Genomic DNA, 22612 nt, shown 5'->3' on the forward strand with positions numbered 1-22612 from the left:
ATTATTTATTAAACTACAAAAATGAATTTAGATACTGTAATATCACATGAAATGCGACGTGCTGGCATTTGTGGGTATCACGTGACAAGTTCATCCGTTGATCCGCATTGTGTCAACACAGGTGGCGCTATTCAGCACAGACCTGTGTCTTATGACGCATAACTAGCCTCTGAAGGCTAAATATCCATCCGCTACCATTTTTCTCAGCGTTTCTGCCGCGGAACTATATAAAAGTATTTTTCTTGTTTTGAACACATCCTCTCCCGATTTTTAGCAAGATTTAATCTTTAATGAGTTGATACATTAAAATAACACACAACACTCAATCAGAATATCTTATTTTATTAACATTAAAATGCATGTAAATTGGGAGGTCAAAGGTCTAATTTTTCTCAATATCCTCGGGGGCGGAGCTACGTCACGGACGTTCTACGTTGCTAAGACGCGCACCACTGTACCACGTATTTCTATGGGCTTTGTGCGCGCTACTGTGGAACGCCGGTGGAGCCGGTGAAAACTCGAGAAAACAACACAAACTCAACTTTGAAGTAATCCTGAACAACCAAATTTATATATGTTACACACGTAGGGCTAATCTTGTTACACTGTTCAGGGGAGTCTCAACAAACATCCCAAAGTACCGTTTTCTGCGAGTTTTTGGTCTTTGTTTTCACCGCGAGGGTTGCCAGGCGGTAGAAATTGCCCGGATGTCCGCCCCGAGGATTGCATTGACACCACTGTGTCAACACAGGTGGCGCTATTCAGCACAGACGGTTGGTTTGCGGCGATCTGCGTGTCAATGGTTGATCCGATGATCAGTCACGACACCGTCCCTCAAGGGACGGTGGTCACGAAGAAGAAGAGATCAAATGGAAAGTGGTAAAAACGAAAGCTTTTTCACAGAATGCCAATAGCGGGCGACATAATTTACTACCTGGTCGGAATACTGTAAAATGAATAATTTTCACTGGGTTTAAATTTCACTGATTTACAATTTCAGACATATTCAGTGGGTTTTAAATTCACGGTTTCGTCATTAAGACAATGTGTTCTATACTAAGTTTTACATATTCACTGTGTTTTAATTTAGCGCATTTCTCCAGTCAGCGAAATAAGCTAAATTAAAACCCAGTGAATAATTACCCCCTTTACAGTATGCGATAAGCACCAACACATTCAAATGTCACCCTGAATTGTTGGCTGAATTGAAATGCACAATGTCAGAGTTTAAAATATTAAATTATTAATTTAAACCGCAAATTCCTAATAAGATTAATTCCTTCTCTTTCAGACTCCATATCACCGCTTTTTGCGTATGTTGCAATGCACCTCTCACTTCATCGGCAAAAGCACGGTTACGCAAGTCGATGCAACTTACCGACATGATACTAGGGGCGACGACCGGAAATATGGACCTAGTAGGCTATCATCTAAACACAAATGGAAAAGGGTTTACAATTATTTAACCTCTAGTTTGACATTTGTTTATTATATTTACCAAACAAGAAGTATCTCATTCCAGATGAGGATGTTGCACGACGCTTATCAAACAGACCGACTTAAATTGATCTTCTTTCAGTGCACGCACCTTTTTCGTTGTTCAATCCATCCATCTATCTATCCTCCAGATGCCTAGTGGCACCTCAGACTAGTAATACAATTGTAGTCTGAGGTGGCACATGGGACCTCCACCGAACGGCTTCATTCTGTATTATCTGCTGCAACTCTGGTTTCAGCCCATGACTCAATCCAGTCTTGTTTCTTTCCTTCTCAACAATGCGTGGCTAAGTTCTTATGGGTCTATCTAGTTTCCTTTTTCCTTCTGGGGTCCATGTCAATGCTCGTAAGGTGTGCCCATAAATTTCCATGTGTAACTTCATATTTTACTATAGCACTCAGTTTCTCCATTCCCATCCTGAAATAGTTCTTCATTCCTAACATGGTCTTGCCATTTTACCTTCAATATCCTCCTTCAGCACTTTGTTTGGAAAGTATTGAGTTTTCTTTTGTCACCTTTTGCAATCTTCCAAGTCTCAGATCCATATAACAGCACTGACAACACCAATGATTTAATATAAGTTTAGTTGCTCTCTTTTTGTTACTGTTCCATATTTTATTGAGCTGCATTATTCCATTACTCCCCTTTGAAACTCTGTTTTCCATGTCTCCCATTCCTCCTCCTGATTTTGTTAAGGTTTCACCCAGGTACACAAATTTGTTGACATCCTCGACAACTTCACCATCGATGTAAATTCTGTCAAATTTTTTTGCATTAATTCTCATTGTTGTTTGTCTTCTGTGAATTCACTTTTAGGTCAACTCGTTTAGATTCTGTAGATAACCTGTCAGTTTTTTATTGGATTTTTTTTTCTGGATGCTATCAGTGCCAAATCATCTGCGAAATACAAATCATCAAACTTCCATCTAATTCCCGTTTCACTATTTTGTACAGTCCTTCTCATTATCCAATTGACCACTATGAGAAATAAAATAAACATGACATATCAAGTTGCATCCTGTTTTGATGACAAACCATTGCGAAGTTTTCCATCGGTGTATCACTGCACATTTGAACTCACCATAAAAAGCTTTCACAAGACTTATTAACTTTTCTGGTATACCATACATTTTTGATTTTTCACTGTGATAATCACTGTACATTTCTGTATTTTGACGAGTTGCGAAGTTGTACACGCTGCATGAAAACCATATCGAATACGACGCAGAGCAAATACTGTGAAGCCTGACATGTGTATGGTCGAAGGAAGCGGGCGTATGCTCCCTGGTGATTTCTAATGAAAGTTCTGAATTTTATCCTAAATGGGGGCGGGGTCTTAGGTGTAGATAGGTTTAACTAAAAATGGAGACTCAAAGTTCTACATCTGATAAAAACTGTACAATGAAAACACGGCAAAATATACATTTGAACAAAATTCAATAATTTTTCTTGATTTCATATATACATCAAATAAAATGCACTTAATATGCTAGCTACCGGGAGGTATTTCCCAATTTTTTTTACATTTGAATAAAGTGTATAAATTTTGTTATACTTCTCATGACAAAGTTAATGTAAATCTCAGTTTAAGTTATACATGACTCTGGGAAGAGGAAATAACTCCATTGTAATAATCTTGAAAAAGTGTACTTTCAACTTTATCAAAACTGTCGGGTGTCAGTGCCCGCATAGACTTTCAATGTGTACCCCTAGGGGACACTGTAAATTATGCAAATTAGCGTGAGTGAGAATGTTCCAACACAAAAGTAATTACTTGTAAGTTCTGTAACTGCTTCGTCGAGCTGCCCGAATTTGGCCATTCTACTAAAGTTTGAGTGCCAACTTTCAAACTTACTACCGGTAACTTCCCAACTTATACAAGGCTCTTCCACAGTCCCTCAACACCGGTGTTGAGTAAAAGTGTGGCTCTTCCAAAGTTGTTATTTCAACTTGCCAACCTACTAACTTCCTAATTTATATTTCCCGTTGGTTAAAATAAAATGCTATATTTAATTTCATTCTACAAACAAAATATCTTGTTTATTTATTCCAGTGAATGCGTATCATTATAAAAACTATTTTCGTCTAGTATGTTACTGAACTGATCTAAACTATATGCGTGTCAATAGAACGGGCCCTAAGTTTAGATTGGACAAAAACTAAAGCGTGTTGCAACTGAAAGCTGCATGCCATTTTGTTAACTGACTGTCCGAATAATTCCCAGAACCCCTGTAATTTGAATGGATCAAACACTATTCACTAACTGTGTTTAAAAGGCGGTGGTAGTCGCGCCACGCATGCGCGAGATATGGGTCTCAAATGAGCAAACATGGCGACTATGACTGTTGCCCAGATGGCCATAGCGTGACATTGTTTACAAACAAGCGTCTACCCATGAGCGTTTTTAGCGTGTGTTATCATCGCTTGGTGAAATAATGTTTGTAGTAAATATTTTAAACAAATGTGCAGTTGAGTCGAAGCATATATACTAGGCAGAATTTGAAACGTCAAAAAAGTGTCTGTAAGGTGTTAGGATTAGGTAGCCAATCCATTTCAAATAATTTATAATAATTTTTCTTTTGTGATATGTTTGTCGCATATTTCAATCAGTGAAATTATTGCAATTCAGATTTATGACTGTTAATGTCTGACATTAAATAAAATACCACCTATTGTCAGTAACATGGACTGAAGTGTCTTTAGTTGATATCGGTGAGGGCGTTTTAATGTGTATTTAAATATTCTGTATGAAATGCTAGCAGTTTGCTATAAGTATAACAGCCTCTTCAATGTGCTCCAATATCTTGTTCTTTATGCTTGTATTGCAGTTCGTTTCCTTTTCTCGTCCAAGTTGACACTGTGAGGGAGGGGTCATTATTGTTTAAATAACCTCTAGCACTCTAAAAACGAAATATGTGTAAAGGTCGGGCAAGGATGTACTGTACATGTTCAGTATTTCATAATTTTTAGCGAAAACAATTTTTATTCTGGAAATGTTCCACATATTTGCAAAGTATGAATGCAACTTTAATCCCGGATACATTGAAAACCTTTGTTTACATGTAGATTATGAATAAATAAGACTGAATTATGATGCAATACTTTTTGTTTCTTTCATTCTTAATACATGGTCGAACACTGTTACCATATTTTTTATTTCATAATGGCGTTGGTCGACATGCAAAGTCTCTGTAAACAATGTATTACACTTGCTTGGTATCTGCTGTATTGGATCACATCAAACACAGAGCAATGACCTCTGCCCTCTAATCTGTAAAATTAATATTTACTTTACAATTTGAGAGTAGGCAATCTCCATCAAAGACACCATTTTATTTACAGTATTGACCAACATTTTTTACACACACACACACACACACACACACACACACACACGGACAACATCACAACATAGGCTCCCAGTTGCAGATAACTCAACTGAATGAAAACAGAGCAAAATTATTAATAGGGATGTTATCATTACTTTACTTCATTTTTTGGGCAAACATCTCCATCGGAGACATCAGACTATGTACAATGATTGGCTGAAAATCTAAAACTTAAAAGTAGTCATTGCTAAAAAAATGTCATATTTAAAAACTAGCAACACCTAAATTAGTCTGGTACACACAGTGAAAAATAACAACCTGTAAAAAAAAGAAGAAGCTCGCCGGGATAAAAATGCTTTGTATATCTCCATAAAAGAACAAGAGTTTAGAAAATGTTTTACTATACACATAGAAAAAACCTTGCATTGTGATCAGATATTTTTTGATTGACACTTTCGTATATATCGAAAGAGTTTTAGTCTTTCTTTCAGCCGCAACTGATTAATTGTTGTCCATGATTTATGGGCAAACACCCCCCTTGAATTATATGGTATGACCACAAGAGTTACATGAAGACCAACTGGATCAGGCCAAAAAAAAAAAAAAAAAAAAATTTTTGTTGACATGCAAGTACCCCCAACTAAAAATGGTTTGTTCCAATTGCCATGAAAGATCATTTTAAAATATCTAGGGCAGAGAGTAAAATGAAATCAATATTTCTACGCTTAGTTTTTGACAAACCATCAGATTCCGAAAAAAATAGGGGGGGGCACAAAATAGACACATTGAATCCAGATTTAGGGAACTGTACTGCTTTTAAAATTGAAATATTAAATTATGTTAGCAATTTTCCCATGAACAAGACAACCAAATTCAAAGACAAAGAGTTATCCCCATATTGCTGCCATAGTAACCTCGATCAGTATCCCCATATCTATGGCAACTCTGCTTTGTGTGGACAACATTGAAATATACTTTATCATATCACAAGTATAATCAATGCCAGACGAGCTGACAAAATTTGCATCTTTAAGAAATGTATATTTCTATCATAACCATACAAGGGCCCTTTAAACAGTGTGACGTGAGTATTTACAGTCCAGATGTTATCGCTTTTAGTGGCGATCCAAGGGCACAACTTCGTTTCCAATCACAATAAATTATACAATCTCATTAGAAACTCACACCGAGGTAGATTTCTTTAACCACCCATAGAGGGCCAATGTCAGTTTGCTACAACTCAAGAGGGCGCTGTTCACTTTTGTTAGTTTAGCATTCCAATGATAATATACTTCAAGCATGGGAAGCTTGGGAGAATAAATTTCTTTTTATATAAACTTTTATAAACAGTATTTACAAACCATCACTATGGCAACTGTGACTGTTTAGCACTTTGTTCTCTCGCAGTTTCTTCCACGTACCAACACTGTCACAGAAGTTCTCATTTTCAGTTATATTGATTTTTAATTCACCAGACTTGCCAAGTTAGTTTTTACCTCAAAAATAGACCACGAAAACATGCAGTATGGGAACCAATTAGAATATGAATAATCTTAGCGTTGGTTGCGTGCATGCATGGTTGAGGGATAGGATAGGACGTACTTTACATTTCTTGGACACACAAATATTTAAAAGATACTATATTGCATTTATGAATCAAATAGTGTACAAATGCTGAACTAGGATATCAGCTGATGAGAGTACTTTCAGATTATGCAGCTTTTACAGAATGTTTCAAGGTCATTGTTGCTTTTAAGTTATCAATCTAGAAAATCCAGTGAATATACAAAAAACAAGACCCCTTGTGTCCTACACACAAGTCCCTTTTGACCATATTTAGAACGAGCCTAATAAATATTTGAATATACACCCATATAAGGTATTTTAAATGAATATTCATAACAAGTGCTCCCCGCCTAATGTCCAGACCATATTTAGAAAGAGCCTAATAAATATTCAAATATACACCCATATATGGTATTTTTAAATGAATATTCGTAACATAATTACACATAACGGGTAGAGATTGTCTGAAAAAATCACCCACATGGAAGTAACTATTTGAAGATGCTGCATAAAATTGCTTGGTAGTTGTGATTATTCAACCTGTTCCCCAAACTAAATCTAGATAACAAAAAAAAAATACATTTCTAGGATTTTTGGCCACTTATAAAAATATTCTGTTTCTCTTTTTTTTCTGCTCAAAATTTTCAATTAGTCTTTTTATTCCCTCCCTGCTGATTACGGAAAAGTACCAGATTAGATCATTGCACTTGACTATTCAGATAAGACATAAAACTGTTGGTATGCCTATAATTGTGTATACAGCATAACCAATAAAAGTTGTCGACGCAGACAATGAGGACACACATTATGCCCATGTATGCCTCACCCCTGCAGTGTATGTTGATTAAAACGGGCATGAAAAAATAAGTTTTTTTTTTCACATTGCAAAAAGTTCATAATAGTGACAAAATCAAATTATCTTAAGAAACAGAATAATTTTTTTGGTGGCATTAGCAAAATATACAACTTATTAACTATATATGAATTTTCTTCTTTTCTTTTAAAAATAAAAATAAATTTCAACAAAATACCACAGGAATAATTGTTGTATATTTATCCAAATGAATCATTTGCTTTCCAGCTGTCCGGACACAACCATTGTTTGAACCCCAAAAATCTAATTATAGTATAATCTGTCAAAAATACCCGCTTCGGGTCTGTGAAGTTGAAAGGTCATGTCACAGGTCACCATCTTGCAGCTAATAGTTTCCTTATTTGGTAAGGTTGAAGTTAGCACATTAGCATAATGATTTGCATGTCTCTTGATGCCTCATTTTGAGTTCTGTAATGCTTTAACAGTTTAGCATAAAAGAGTCGGTAAACACAGAAATACAATTTTGCGAAGCACAATGTACTACGTCGTTGGGCGAACTTCAGCCCTATTTGTTGTCGATAGGTCCTGCGGTAAGGTCTGTGAAGCTGTAGAAATAGTACTTTGATTTGAAGGAGATAAATTTTGTGTCGTTGTAATTTCTGACGTTTTTGCATGGGACACCATAGGCATCTCAATATCTTGCGGCGACGGTGGATTGCAATCGCTTAGCGGTGACTTATCATCATCGCGTGTTAATGAGGACATTGATGGAGATGGTGAACACTGGTCTTCATCCATGTTTTCAGAAGTTTCATTACCAGAGACATACCTAATGCATTTTTTCTTCCTCCTACAAACGATAATAAAACAGAATTTCAACAATAGCGTTTTGACTGGATCTTTAATAAGTGAATGTTTTTTTTTTATCTCTTCATTGTCAATTAATGTTTCAGATTCCTAACTGAAAATACTGTTGTGTTCTGCATGGTTTCAAAATTAAATCTGACAAACGAACATTTACATATTTATAACGAGCAGTCTTTAGGGATCTGATAATACAATGCTGGATCATTTGAATATGACATATTTTGGTCACAGACACACCTCTGGTGTTTATATAAGTGTATGAGCTACTAATAGTGTAAATATAGTCCTTATACAAACATTCATGCATTAGCTAAGTTTAGAACAAAAATGCTGATCCTGTTTATACCATCAGTAGAATGAACACCCTACCCGCTACTCCAACCTCCACCCAGGGTAAAGTGAAATATTTGCAGCTCATAAAAATACCACACGATAACGTGAAAACGGAACGACTGTTGGACGTGACCTTACAAATGCTTATTCCGTGACTTTTCAAAAAAAATTCAGTGAGATGAAATAGTTTTATTTCATGAATACAAGATTTTTTGCTTACAAAATGAAAAGAAAATTTTAAATGACATTATGCTAAAAGAGATCAGGGAAAAAAAAACATAAACCAGACAGCAAATCATGCATGAGAGAATATATATAAGATGAGATTTCATCTTATTCAACTGTGCCACAAACGGCTCGCATGGAAAGCATTATGTCACTACAATCACCCGAATAAAAAAATAAAAAAAATATATGTTGAAATTTTACAATCGGTGTACTACTTACCAAAAAAAAAATCATTTCCGCAAAGTATCATAGCAACCCTTGGAGCACCTTTTTTTCCTGGTAAAATAGTGTGCCTGCTTTTATGTATTTTTTTTTTTTTTCAATGATTTTGGACCAGATAAAAAAAATTCTAATTTGCTATTGATCAAAATTTTCAGAAAAATGATGAAAAAATGATGTGGGTTTAAAAAGGTTTACGGGAGATTGAAAAGTGTTATGTGTGTGTGTGGTCGTAAGCTCATTCCCCAAACTATAGTCACATTAAAATTTAATAAAACACACATATGTGCTTTAGAAACCCTCATATTTGATAAATGCTAAGACAGTGAGCAGCTGATTTTCAATCATTGAATTGCCTACCTGCATGGTTTGCACCAGTGGTGTTGTTGATCTAAGCCAAATCTAGCTCGACACTTCTTTGGATTTGATGCTTCTGCTGGAAAAATAGATAAATCGAAAACAATGTTGAAAACAATAATGATATACTTGTACACAACATGGGTGGCCATTATTTTCCTAAATATTGATAGAGGGCGCCGTTTCAACAATGAATACTACTGAAGAATAGTTTATTTTCACTTAGAATTTATTTTTGTTGAAAGAAAAAAATTAGTGGAAAAAAAATCCACAATAAAATACTTTTTTCTTCTCACTGCTTCCCAAGTACGGTACCACCTATTGTGAAGCTACGTCACAGAGGGTTCTATGTTGCTAAGATGTGCACCATTAAACCATATATTTCTATGGGCTCTGTGAGAGCTGCTGTGGAACGCATATCAAGGATTTGCCAGTTATAATATAATTTTACATCTTCAAAATGAATTTAATTTTATTTAGTGCATTTTACTTTTCAACAAAAACAGTAAAATAGATAGTCTCACAATCATACAGGATCAGGTTTGATAATCCTACAAGGCACATACAATGTGTGTAAAATACATTGTTTCTGTGACATTTGGACACGCAACAGAACTCATATTAAATTCCCAATGAAAATATCTTTTTAATTATGTAATTAACCAAAAAGTTGAAAACTTACTCAGGAAAAAATTTATGCCTCTTTGGGACCTTTCTATTAATAGTTAAACAAATGACATTTCAAGCAAAGAACATTCTTCGAAATAAAGTAATTCTATTCAAAACGCTACGCAAGTGGATTGGTCACAGATATTCTCCATTTTCAGCAGTCTAGAATTTGCAAGCAATTTTTCCCCGAAAATCATTAAATCTGTCATGGCAACTGAAAATGATTTTCCATTGAAAACAGTAATAATTACATTACTCGGTATTAAATACACTCTCATGTCAGAGGTCACATACTTTTGCTTTATAAAAACATTTCAGAGCAGAGACCTCTGGAAGAAAAAACCTCATAGGTCGCATTTCTTCCCACTTTTTCATTTACATCCTACCGTTTCCAATATTTTATTCGGAGATCATTTTCAATTAAATGAACCAAATGCTAATGAGTGGAAACGAGACTTTCAGTTGATATCAGGCATTCCTTTGTGTACCCTGTCGACGGCGACTTCCTTGAATGCGACATAAGCAGCAACATCTAATTGCATGCAACACTTTTCATTATCTATACACCGTGATCAAAAGCTGCCGCAAAGCACAAATAAATATCACATAAACAAGCCAGAAATGATGTAAAGCACAAATCAAATTGAATTGTTCTTTTAGTTATTCAGTTCCAGGGTACAGAATTACATTCAACACTCATTTAACAAAGTTAATCAGCCACTAGGAGACTTTCGTAGAAAAAAAATAACTTTAAAGTAGCTGACTTTGAGGATTTCAGAATTTGAAACTTTTCTGAAAAAAAGCCAAAAAAGTTTGCCTTCGTGCAGAGAGATATTCATTAAATCATTTTTTTATGTTAAGTTGATTTAAAAAAACAACAACATTAATCACTTCACCATAATGACAAAATATACAATCCTCCATGTTTAATCTTCCAAAGCCTCCACACAAAAACGAACAAGATTGGTGTACCTTCACAAAACTGCAGAAAACTTCACACACAAATTTGAGACTGGAAAACAAATGAATAATCAAGTTGTACCTACCTGAATTGTCACCCTGAGATTTATCTCGTTTCCTCTTTTTTTTCTTGCCATGAACAGCGTAGTTATCTCTGGCACTCCACCCTGGGTAAAGCTGCATATGAAGCTGCCTTTCTTTTCTGGCCAATTCATAATATTTTGCCTGTTCTTCTCGAGTTAATGCATGCCACTAACAAATCAATCCACACACAAAAATACTGAATATTTTTATATTTAAAAAAAAAAATATTTTTAACTGCCATATAGATTGGTATGCAAATGAGCTACTGTTAATTTTCCGATAAGGTTATATATGGAAATAAAAAGGTAATCTACACAAATTAACTATTGCTCCTTTTTCTATTTAAGGTCATATATGTAAATGACCAAGAAAATCTATGCAAATGACTACTGCTAATTTTTCTATATAAGGTTATATATGCAAATGACCAAGGTAATTTATGCAAATGACTACTGCTAATTTTTCTATATAAGGTTATATATGCAAATGACCAAGGTAATCTATGCAAATGTACTGCTATTTTTCTATATAAGGTCACATATGCAAATGACCAAAGTAATCTATGCAAATGTGATATTGATAATGTTTTATATATGGTCATATGTGCAAAAAATAAGGTAATCTATGCAAATGAATAAATTTAGAGCACACAACTGATATAAAAGAATTTTGACTTACCCGCCTTCCTAATATTTGATTAATAGCCGCACTTTCCTTCAGCGTGCATTCGGCGACAACTTTGGCTCTCATTTCCTTCATATAGAGCATAAATGCATTTAAAGGTTTCTTGATATGAGGGGTTTTTTGTGGTTTTTGCTTCTCAGATTTTTGTCTGTAGGGTGATATTAAACAGATAGTTGGAACCTCTCTGAAAGTAGTAAGAAATTAATAATGTACCGATGGACAATCACAAAGTTAGTACATGTTACCATGGTGATGTGTAATAGGTTAAAGGTGCCCGTAAGATGATATTAAACAGATAGTTGGAACCTCTCTGAAAGTAGTAAGAAATTAATAATGTACCGATGGACAATCACAAAGTTAGTACATGTTACCATGGTGATGTGTAATAGGTTAAAGGTGCCCGTAAGATGATATTAAACAGATAGTTGGAACCTCTCTGAAAGTACCAAGAAATTAATAATGTAAACATGAACAAACACAGATAGTACTAATAGTTACCATGGTGATGTGTAACATATATATTTGAATGTTAAAGTTGCATATCTGTAGAAAATCTGACCCCTGAATGCACCATAAGGATTTAAAATTTTGTAAAAAACCCTAAAATAAATGTAAATGACATGATTACAGCTTTACAGTGAAAATTAAAGTTTGATTTGGGAATTAGTCATCATAATCTCATGTGCAGACTAGCTTCAGTCGTCCAAGATCTGTTGCCATAGCAACTATATTTATCATATAGTCTCTAAGTCAACATCAAATCTGATGGAAGCCTCAAAGTCAACATCAACTTAGATGGGAGCCTCCAAGTCAACATCAAATCTGATGAGAGCCCCAAGTCAACATCAAATCTGATGAGAGTCCTCAAGTCAACATCAATTCTGATGAGAGCCCCCAAGTTGATCTAATTACCTAAGAAATGCCTTTAAGTCAAATAAAACACTAAAAAGGGCCCATAAGCCAAACAAGCACCTCATAGGAATATTCATAAAGGCTCCCTAAGTCAAACTAAATTTAGATACAAGTCCTTAACTTTTTCTGAGAGCACCTTAAGTCAAACAAAATTGTGATTGGAACATCTTACCTGTCATTGTTTTGTTGCTGTAAATCTTGTTTTGCACCTGGAGTCGTAACGATAGCCGAATGAGGTATTCCCGTGATGGTCATACCGGGATGATGTGGAATTGCTGAATGACCAAACCTTGTCATATTTGCCGTATTGACAGTAAGGGCTGCTGGATAAGCACCACGGAATGCTGCAGTTGTCATGGGATACACTGGCTGACCTGGTTGCCTAGCAGCAAAAAAAAAAGTGTTATTAATCTATAACACTACACAAGGCATCTAAGCCATAAGTGGGATTGGAGTTAAGTACAATGAAGTTCTCAGACCCACTTGAGTTCAAATATGATGATAGATTTATATCTAATCCCTCTTCAAGAGCTCAAACCACCTATTTTTCAATTGTTACAGGGGACACTTCCCAGTGTTCTATATATTTATTACTATGAGCTGTAATGTTTTATCACAACATTTCAACAAATCATATAATAAATCACACTTTCCATGTTTCTTTTTAAATTTTATTATTCTTTTTCAAAATGACCAGGGCTCAAAAGTCTGCTAGGGTACCAGTTTTAAGATGTGGTAGTCCCATAGTAATATTGGTTAGTCAATCAGATTGAGTTGATTATTACAGCCATGCAAAAAAGTGTGAATCAAAATAAATAAATAAATGCACAAATTGGTTTAATGAGAAAACAAAGTACTGATTCACCAATTGTAAAAAATAATAGCCCCGGGTTAACATTTGTTAGTCTGTGTGTCCTGGGCTACTGTTAATTCCAACCATCTTATTTAGGACTTTGGTTAGTATAAACAATGTACAAACAACCATCTGACATTTCAGATGCTGCATTTTTACATATGACGCACAGACTAGAACTGCACACAGCCAGTTGGAAAAAATAAATTGCAATAAAACAACACGTATCGAGACATTTAATGTACCCCATATATGAGTGATATACAAGAAGACATAAAATGACCTTGACCATTGTTTTTCAACATCACCAGATCATAAACTGTCTTGGGAAATTCAAGTTTTAGCACCAACTATACATGCACTGCATATAGGTGTGTTGATTGATGATTGATCCCTAACTTAAATAGAGATGGGTTCATTGAAAGAACGTCAAGAAACCCCAACATGAAAGCAGCCATTATTTAATCACTCCTAAACTGTACTCAAGAGTGAAGGTTACTAATAATGCGTGAATCTGATTGGCTCATTGGGCTATGAGTTTTAATATATATTATATTATATCATACATATCACAACATACATCACAAAATATCATATTATTAAGTAGATTCTGATGTTCAAATTCATTTTTTGTTTAATGTTTATTGTGTAGTTGCTGCAAGCGGCAGGATTACACAAGACGGCAATACAGATGGTGAACCCATACGTGTATATGCACGTATTCCACTTACTTAACATGATCCATTCACAGGGTGACACACATAAAGAGGGATATCAATTCATGAGTGGGAACATGCTTCACTTTATAAGAACAGCCCATGTGTTATAACAACACAACCTATAACACAGTGCCCCTACAAACAGTGTACTGTTATCACAGCGTAATTAAAACCAAGGTTGATGGGGAAAAAAGCCCATGCAACATAACAACACAACCTAAACCACCATGCTATCACAAACAAACTTAAACGAGAGAACATTACATGCGGATAATATCGCAAACTATCACCATTACTGTGCACTACTACAAACAGTATGGTTACAACATAACTTAAACTAAGGTGGATGCGAGATGAGATATAATACCGATGCAGTATAATACCACAAATTATCCTCAATATAACACCATACTACTACAAACAGTACAGCTGTACAAGTCGGCATTATATCGACACATGCCAACTACTTGAAGAGCCACGTTCATAGTGAAGTGAGAATTCATCAGATTTTGTGACAGCAATTTTTCACACAATGTAAATATCACATGTAACCCTGCTGTAACAACTGTGATGCTAAAACAAATTTACTAATGCAGCTGAAAACTATGATAAATCTGACTACCAGTCAGTAGAAATTATCGCTATTGATTGAATATAATTTCACGTATAAAATCACTGTGACTCGTTTTTAACGATTCCACCTGAGGAATGCTATAAAAAACTACCGTAGTCAATGTTCGAATAAGGGAAAATGTTTTCATGCCAAAATTAAAAGTAATATGGACCGAAAGTATAGTAATTGAAAGTGAACAATCGGCTGGTCTTGTATGAACGGAAATTAGATGTATTAAATGACCTTTCCAAAATCAAAATTAAACAGGATATGCTAATCATGCATTTTTTTTGTATCAAAATTGAATTTCATTTGTCCAGGCTTATGTACAGAGTTATAGTAGTATGGTCAAAAGGGAAGATTGCAGGCAGTCAACCATCTTTGATTTGATTGTGAACATAATTGTCATGGACATGTATCATAACATGTATAATGTATGTACCAAGTTTCAACAAAAACTGACAAAGCATGCATAAGATACCACATTTTCAAAAACAAAAATGGCTGCCAGTCAGCCATCTTGGATTGAATCAGTAAACCATTGCATGTACAAATGTCCCAGATAAAGTACTAGGTACATGCAAAGAATGAACAGATTTGGTCCACTGGGTTCTGAAATATGACTCCGGGTGGACAGAGACCAAATTATAAGTCCCCAAAAATAATGTGGTGTACTGTATTCCAAATTGAAATGACCCCCCTGTAAATCGTACCCATGGAAACAAGTACAGTTACCCTCATCTTCTAATTTGCATTTTGTACTCCAGTTTTCAATTTTAACCATTCCCTCCCCAGTGCATTGATTACAGAATTTAAAGCATCCAAAAACATATAAAAACATATTTACAATACTAGACAGGCATAAAAATATTTAATGGGAATAATATTCACAACAGACTGTGAATCCCCGACACTAAAACCATCTGCTTACTGGGCCACCTAGAACACAGTTCTGAACAGTGAGGAGACACTTTGTATATCTGTTGCCACCTGACATGATAAGATTTCCAAAAATAAAACAAAAAAGCACTAACCAGAATGTATTTACAAGTAAAGGCAAGTTCAAGGAAATAGAACTTTTGAAAACAAAACCAAACACGTCATTGTTAATGATGTTGAAATTAGGATAAATGTTATTCATTCCAAAAATAAAGTAATATGGACCAAAATCATCGTTAATAATTTAGAGTGAATAATTGACTGGTCTAGTATCAACAGAAATTAGATGTATTAAATCGTAATATATGTCTGAAATTGAACAGGATATGCTATTCATGCATTTTTTGTATCCTAAATCCTGAATTTCATTTGTCAAGGCTAATGTACAGAGATATGAAACACGAAACAAATCATTACAAACATGTATCTCAATATCTATAATGTTTGTATCAAATTTGAAAACCAACAAATCATTTTTTTTAAAAACAAGATGGATGCCAGTCGGCCATCTTTGATCTGAGGGACTACCCGGTACTTAGTGTAGTAAGCTGTTTGTTTCTAAAAGTTGTGCTAAAAAGACACTATGCTTGGAGAAAGATTTAGTATAATTATTTTTGGTTACATAAATCAAGAGAGAAGTATTTTCATTTATGCGATGCCAACTTTCCAAAAATACATAATAAAACAACCATCTTTTTACTTGTTTAGGATTTATGATGATTTATGATTTAAATACAATTTTAAACACATTCATGTAAGGTAAATTGCACTGTCAAACATAAAATGTTATTATTACTTTTTTTTATCTTTATTTTCCCTGTTGCCTGATATTACATTAACAGTACTCATAAATTAAATTTTAAAATACAACACAAATTTAGCAAAATAGGCAACAAATTCATAAAATGTACCATATAAAATTGTTCACAAAATTACCAGACATGAGCTGTATTGGTTATATGGGTGAATTTAAAACAATATTATTATTTTTTCTATTTTTCAGATTGTTACCTAGAAACCCAAGATTCAGTCTTCAGTTTACAGCTCAGTTTCCTAACCCCAAAAAGAAAAAAAATTCTCGTTCAGATCCCATTTTTTGCTAGCACATCAAAACAAGATGGCAAACAAATAGTTTTTAATTTTTTGTACCTCAGCTTCAAGCAATAACCGAGAATCAGCCAAAGAGCATACATGGAAGAGACTATGCAATGCATTCTGGGAAATAAAATGTATAACATCAGGGGAAGACGCTATATATTAACCATGGAAAAGAAAACTTGCCTTGCTGGAACTAACTAGAACACAATGTGGTTCATTATAAATTTAAAGTTATTGTAGTTGATTTTTCTGAGAAAATAAAATGCATTTGTTTTTTGTGTTTTACGAGAAAGGGAGTGAGAACTACCTTTTTTCAAAGTGTAAAAGGATACAATAATCTATGCAAGTTTTTGGCTGGTCTTTGTCCACTAAATTTTGATAGCAGATTTTTTCATTTATGCGTTTACCTAAAAAAGTATTTTCATTCCAAGCAGTACTCATTTACTAGTTTCATTGTCCATTTACTAGGAAAAAACTTTTTCGGAACGAGCATGTTCTAGCATGATCTGAGTGAAGGGTACAACATTCCCCTCACTATTTAAAAATTTGACTGGAGCCTACATTAACTATCAGTTATTTAATATATGCAACATATTCGTGAATAAATTTAACAACTAATCACAAGGTAGAAATATTATTTGTGGTCAGAAAGAACATAATTCTTTCATTGTGGTTTTTTGAAATGCGCAATTGTCTACAATGCCATGCTCGATACGTGCCTAGCACTGCGGTGGAGAATGTGTGGCACTGCGTAAATACTGTGGGGCTGTGGTGGTGACCATCCTACTGATTTTGATTACCTGCCAATGATGCAAAATAATAATAACAAATATGTGTACTTACTGAAATCGTTTTGCATCCCAATAATTTCTCCTGCAATAAAAACAAAACAAATTACGATTAAGACATAATAAAGCACCAGTTCTCGCGTTCTGTTTGATGAACCAGTCCTCGCATCCTGTTTGATGCACCAGTCCTCGCATCCTGTTTGATGCACCAGTCCACGCATCCTGTTTGATGCACCAGTCCACGCATCCTGTTTAATGCAGTTTGTGCACCACCCTTTTTAGACTATCACATTTATTGTATCATGTTCTGTGTGATTCAGCTCCCATACGGGGCAAAAATACATTCAATGTTAACAAATAATAGGCAAATTTGTATTCACTGCGTTATGCGTGAAATCGAATGTAAAATCAAATGTTTTGCAGCGAAACTCATTGAATTAATTTCCTAAGAAAACAAAAAAACAGGTTTGGACGCACATTATTATATGATCTGTCACTACAATTTTAACAGATCAATAACAGAAATCAATTCTTATTTCCAAGACACATCAAATTGTCAACCAAAACTACTGAGGACAACAAATCAAAACTGAAAAACAAAGAATCAAGGAAGGTTTGAAACATTTGAAAAATAACTTTACGTAAAGATTCATTCAATCCAATTTTTCCTATTTCGTAGAAATACAACAATGTGGTCAAATCATCAAAAAAATGTTATGTTATCAAGATGGGCGGAAGATATTTATAAACCTCCATCTCTAAATAAAGTTCCAGTATTGCTATAGTAACGTATTTATCTGATACCCCACCCAGACTGACGTTTTGGAGAATGGGTAGCTAATGTCAACAGGAATGGTCACACCATTTCACAGGCGAATGTCTTACTTGTTTTTTGAGATGTTAAAACGTTGATTATTACCCTGTCATGACTGTAATAGCGTACCAGAAACCACCTGCTAAAGCAGCACCGATGGGCAATGTTTTTGAGGAACACATATTGGATAAATACAATACCAGTTACGCTCAAGTTAAGCTGAAGCTATTCATATCTACCATCATGTGGTGATTTGGTGTGTTCATTGTTAGTTTTTCTAGTCTAATTAATATGCAAAACATATTCAAGGCGAAAAAAAAAAAAAAAAACTTATTCACTTACTTGAAAATATGATATATTAGAATAACGAGAGGGGTATTTTTTCAGTTTTCTAAACATTTTTTTTCTGTCAGTGGTGGAGAATGCGTTGGTGTCTAATTGGTGGAGAATGCGTTGGTGTCTAACTGGTGGAGAGTATCTGCATTATTATTGCAGAGTATACATGGACATTAATAAAGATGTTGAGCATAAATGTTTTTCTTGTGAATAAAGACATCAAATACAAGATAAAAAGGAAAGACAAAAATTGTTCTATGATCAGAGCCCAGAACGGTAAATCTAAATTTTAATCTGATGTTTTAAAACATAAAAACCCATGAGTGAAAAAATAAATTTTGAAAATAACAGGGTTGGTGGTGGCATTAATTTTATTGAGACGCTGTAAATAATTCCCAGATTAGGGCATGTTCACTTTAATATTCAGGTAGGGGACTCAGGTGGGAAGAAAACGGGCACCCCTCTTCAAGGCACGAAATAACGTGAACAGTTAAATTTTAGTGACCTGGAATTTTTTTCATTTGAAAATGTAAGGATATTTTTGAATGACTTAAAAGCGTCATGGTAGTTCAGCACATGTTCAAAGTTTACAGTACCCTGAGAAAATTTTACGTCCATTCTCAGATTAACTCTTTGAGTGCCACATTTTCTGTAATTTTCACTGAATTCAATCTTAATTTTGGACTGAACAAACAAAATGTGACATTGTTTTTAGCTTTTGATCAAAAAATTTGAAATTTTCTGAGGAAAAGAGCAGAATATAAATGGAACTATTTTGTGGATGGTGCCCAAAGTTGACTTTAGCACTAAGAGAGTCAGATCCAAATCAAAAGAAATTGAGAAATCATCTGGTTTACACAGGTCTATCAAATAACTCCATGAGAATAAGTTGAATAAGTATTTACTAGACAGATTTTGGATTTATGAAGGGCTTCAGCATTTTGTTTGAAAAGGCTCTAATTCTCACAGAAGCATTTACAAATTAAATGTTCAAATTTCTCAAAAAAACATGTGAATTCCCGATAAATTGCTTTTTAACAGTCATAGAACTGACTGGCTTCTTACCCGACGGTAAGACTGAGGCAGATTCGCCTGGACCTTCTTTCAGTGGTTGCTTAAGTGGTCGTTACTTACTTCAAGAGTGTAGCAGAGAAAGTAAGTTACAGGTAAATCCACCACTTGTAGCAACAACGATATAGACAAGTAACAAGGATATGGAAATGAAACAACTTTGACAGCAACTTGGACAGGAAATATTCCTTAACCCAATAAGGAATACCACAAGCTTTAAGTAAAGAGACTGTGGACTATAACATAACCTCCCTGATACAAGGCAGCATACCCATTATAAAACATGGGTATTTTTGTTTGAAATAACCTTTTGAAAAAACTTTTTGTAAAAATAGTGTTGATAACTTTCTGTTTAAAAGAATGTTAGCAATTTGATAGAAAGCAGGGAGAAAATTTTCATAAAAATACTGGTTACTGCCAGGCTTAATTACTTCACAAATGTATTTAATAGCAGGCCATCATCCTGTAACAACAGGTCAAAAAATAAATAAAAAGGCTCTCAGCAGTGCGAAGTGCTGCAGTGAGACCAGCATAGGCAACCGGCTCTTAACGAAACCCCTGAATACAATTGGTTTTTGTTAAAAAAAATCAAAATCAAACCTATGAAAAATGTATATTTTATGAAAAACAATGAATTTTTCATTGCTGCAAAATAAAAATGAAATACTGATATAATATGTTCTGGCTGAATTATATTTACTACAAAGTGAATCAATGGTTCTGCTTAAACTGGGACGATACAAAGAAACAGACACACAGGTAGACACACAGGTAGACTCACCATTGCACTTGTGTGTAAACTTCCATCGGGTGGTGTATTTGGCCCATTTGTCCAGGTAACGGTGGATAAATTGGCGGCATTTCACCTGGATGCCTTGGTCTTGGCATACCTACAGTAATTGCATTAAATTGTTATTTTATATTATTTGCATAGCGTAATTAAAACTTGATATTGACTGGGAATATATTTAATCATTCTTTGCTCTATTAATAGAGCATATACTTATGTAAATTTGTTTTATGTGTTTCTATTGGAGATGCACTTCTAATAGAACAAATATGGTATACAATAAATGCAAATTTTGGTTACCGTGGTAATATGTTCTTCTGATGACACAAATGCAGTTTTAGTTTTTTTGTTTTTTTTTACATGCCAAATCAATGTTGCCAGACTTGAGACTTCTACCCCGGAACTGTTATAGCATGTGTTGCCATTATATAGCTATTATGACTCCATCTACTCTGCTAAACTGTTTTGTTCTTCCATCCACAAAAGAATTAGAATATGTTCTTTGTAATCACAATCCTCAGCAGATGCAGGTGTTCAAAAACCCGAATAAATGAGTTGACCATATACGGAATATCAAGGATGAAGGTGAAGGCTGGTTTTTGAATGCGAGGTACTCGCTTGTTTTGATGCATTTCCCATATATTTGAAATGATGCATGCCTTTTTAATTTACAAGACAATATTTTAACAATTTCAATATGGTAAATCTCTCCATCCAAAGACTAAATTGAAGTTTGTTATTAAAGCAAAATCATTTTCCCAATCTAGTCGCTATTTAAACTTAAACCAACATATTATTTATGAGCGAAATGATTAACGTTGAACTCATTAACAATTCAACTAATCAAATAGCTACCGGTATTTGAATTTTGTTAATGCAGGGCTGTCAGATAACAAAGAGGCTAGGGTAAATGACTACAGTCGTACACACAAAAAAACAAAAACTAATTTTTCTTTAAAAAAATGAAAAGATGAAAATTTTGAAGTCATCAAAATTTAGAATAAAATTTCAGTTATCAATTTAGGTACGAGACGATGTAAACAACAGCGTGTCATAGATGTCAAATTATTCACCATCCAACTGCTGTTCATGATCGTGCTGATATGATGTTTATGGAGATTAAAATGACAAGATGACACCGAAATGTGAAAACACATCGGTGCTTTGAAAGTGTTTGCTAGAAGCGCTTATACAAATTCACAGCATACAAAACAAAAAGGATGTGTGTTTTATTTTGAAATTCATTTTCAACTTCAACAGCGGCAAGTTGATCCCCAAACCATCAAAGATATACGACAGGGTTTGACATTACTCTCTGTCCTTATGTGTGGTTTTCAGTTTATTTTTTTTGTGATGATTTTGTCTCTTAGCAAACGCTTTGGTGTCCTCCGCCTCACAGGCTGTACACGCACGGTTCATTAATTTTAATTCATACTTCGAACAATAAAAATATTTTATATGCCATGACGTACCTGTTTTAGGGTCCAGCTCTAACGGTGAACCAGGTGGTGCCAGATGAGGTGGTGGAGTGGTACCGGGTGGAAAATGGTCATTGTTGTACATTAACGTTAGTTGGGCTAAAGGATTTGGGTGTCCTGCCGGGTGAACCACAGAAACCTTGTTTGTCTGAGAAAAAATAAAAACATAAAACATAAGCAATTAATGATTAATCAACACCAATGTCAGACCTTACTTTCTATAACTCTCCTATTTTGAAGACATTTTAATAGCGTAGCTCCCTAATCACCCACATTATTAACTTTTTTTACCACCAGATTTTCTTACCTAAATTTGTGTGCACTTTTTTCTTATATTTTTCAATATTTCTGGAAATGTACCCTAATTTTGGAGCCAACAGACAAAATCTTGAGTCAATTTTAAGTTTTTACTCAAAAAATTTGGCTATTTTTGTCCCAATTTTCTGAAGAAAAATGCAGACTATAAATGGGACTATTTGGTGGATTTGTGATGAAAAGAGGAGAAAAGAGGAGACTGGTGGTGAAACGGTTAACTATAATTTTTTTTTTTAATTTCTGTCAATTAGTATTTCAAATTCAAAGTGTTTTTTTTT

The 22612-nt window shown here is 34.5% G+C and overlaps 1 protein-coding gene across 5 annotated transcripts in view; it reads right to left on the minus strand.

The window, feature by feature from the left end:
- Positions 1-4957: 4957 nt before the first annotated feature.
- The window catches only part of tcf7l (transcription factor 7-like protein), an 81992-nt gene continuing 64337 nt past the window's right edge, over positions 4958-22612 (minus strand). For 2 of the 5 annotated variants that reach the window (XM_085493472.1, XM_078009864.2), the window contains 8 exons: positions 22014-22167; positions 20533-20641; positions 17586-17615; positions 12693-12902; positions 11603-11792; positions 10927-11092; positions 9215-9290; positions 4958-8057 (listed from right to left, as the gene is read on the minus strand). In XM_085493472.1, the coding sequence (XP_085349598.1) occupies positions 7748-8057; positions 9215-9290; positions 10927-11092; positions 11603-11792; positions 12693-12902; positions 17586-17615; positions 20533-20641; positions 22014-22167 (1245 nt within the window). In that variant the 3' untranslated portion in view covers positions 4958-7747. 5 annotated transcript variants of the gene reach the window in all.

The sequence above is a fragment of the Saccoglossus kowalevskii genome, chromosome 19 (assembly GCF_978046115.1).
Source record: "Saccoglossus kowalevskii chromosome 19, keSacKowa6.1, whole genome shotgun sequence".
NCBI lineage: Eukaryota > Metazoa > Hemichordata > Enteropneusta > Harrimaniidae > Saccoglossus > Saccoglossus kowalevskii.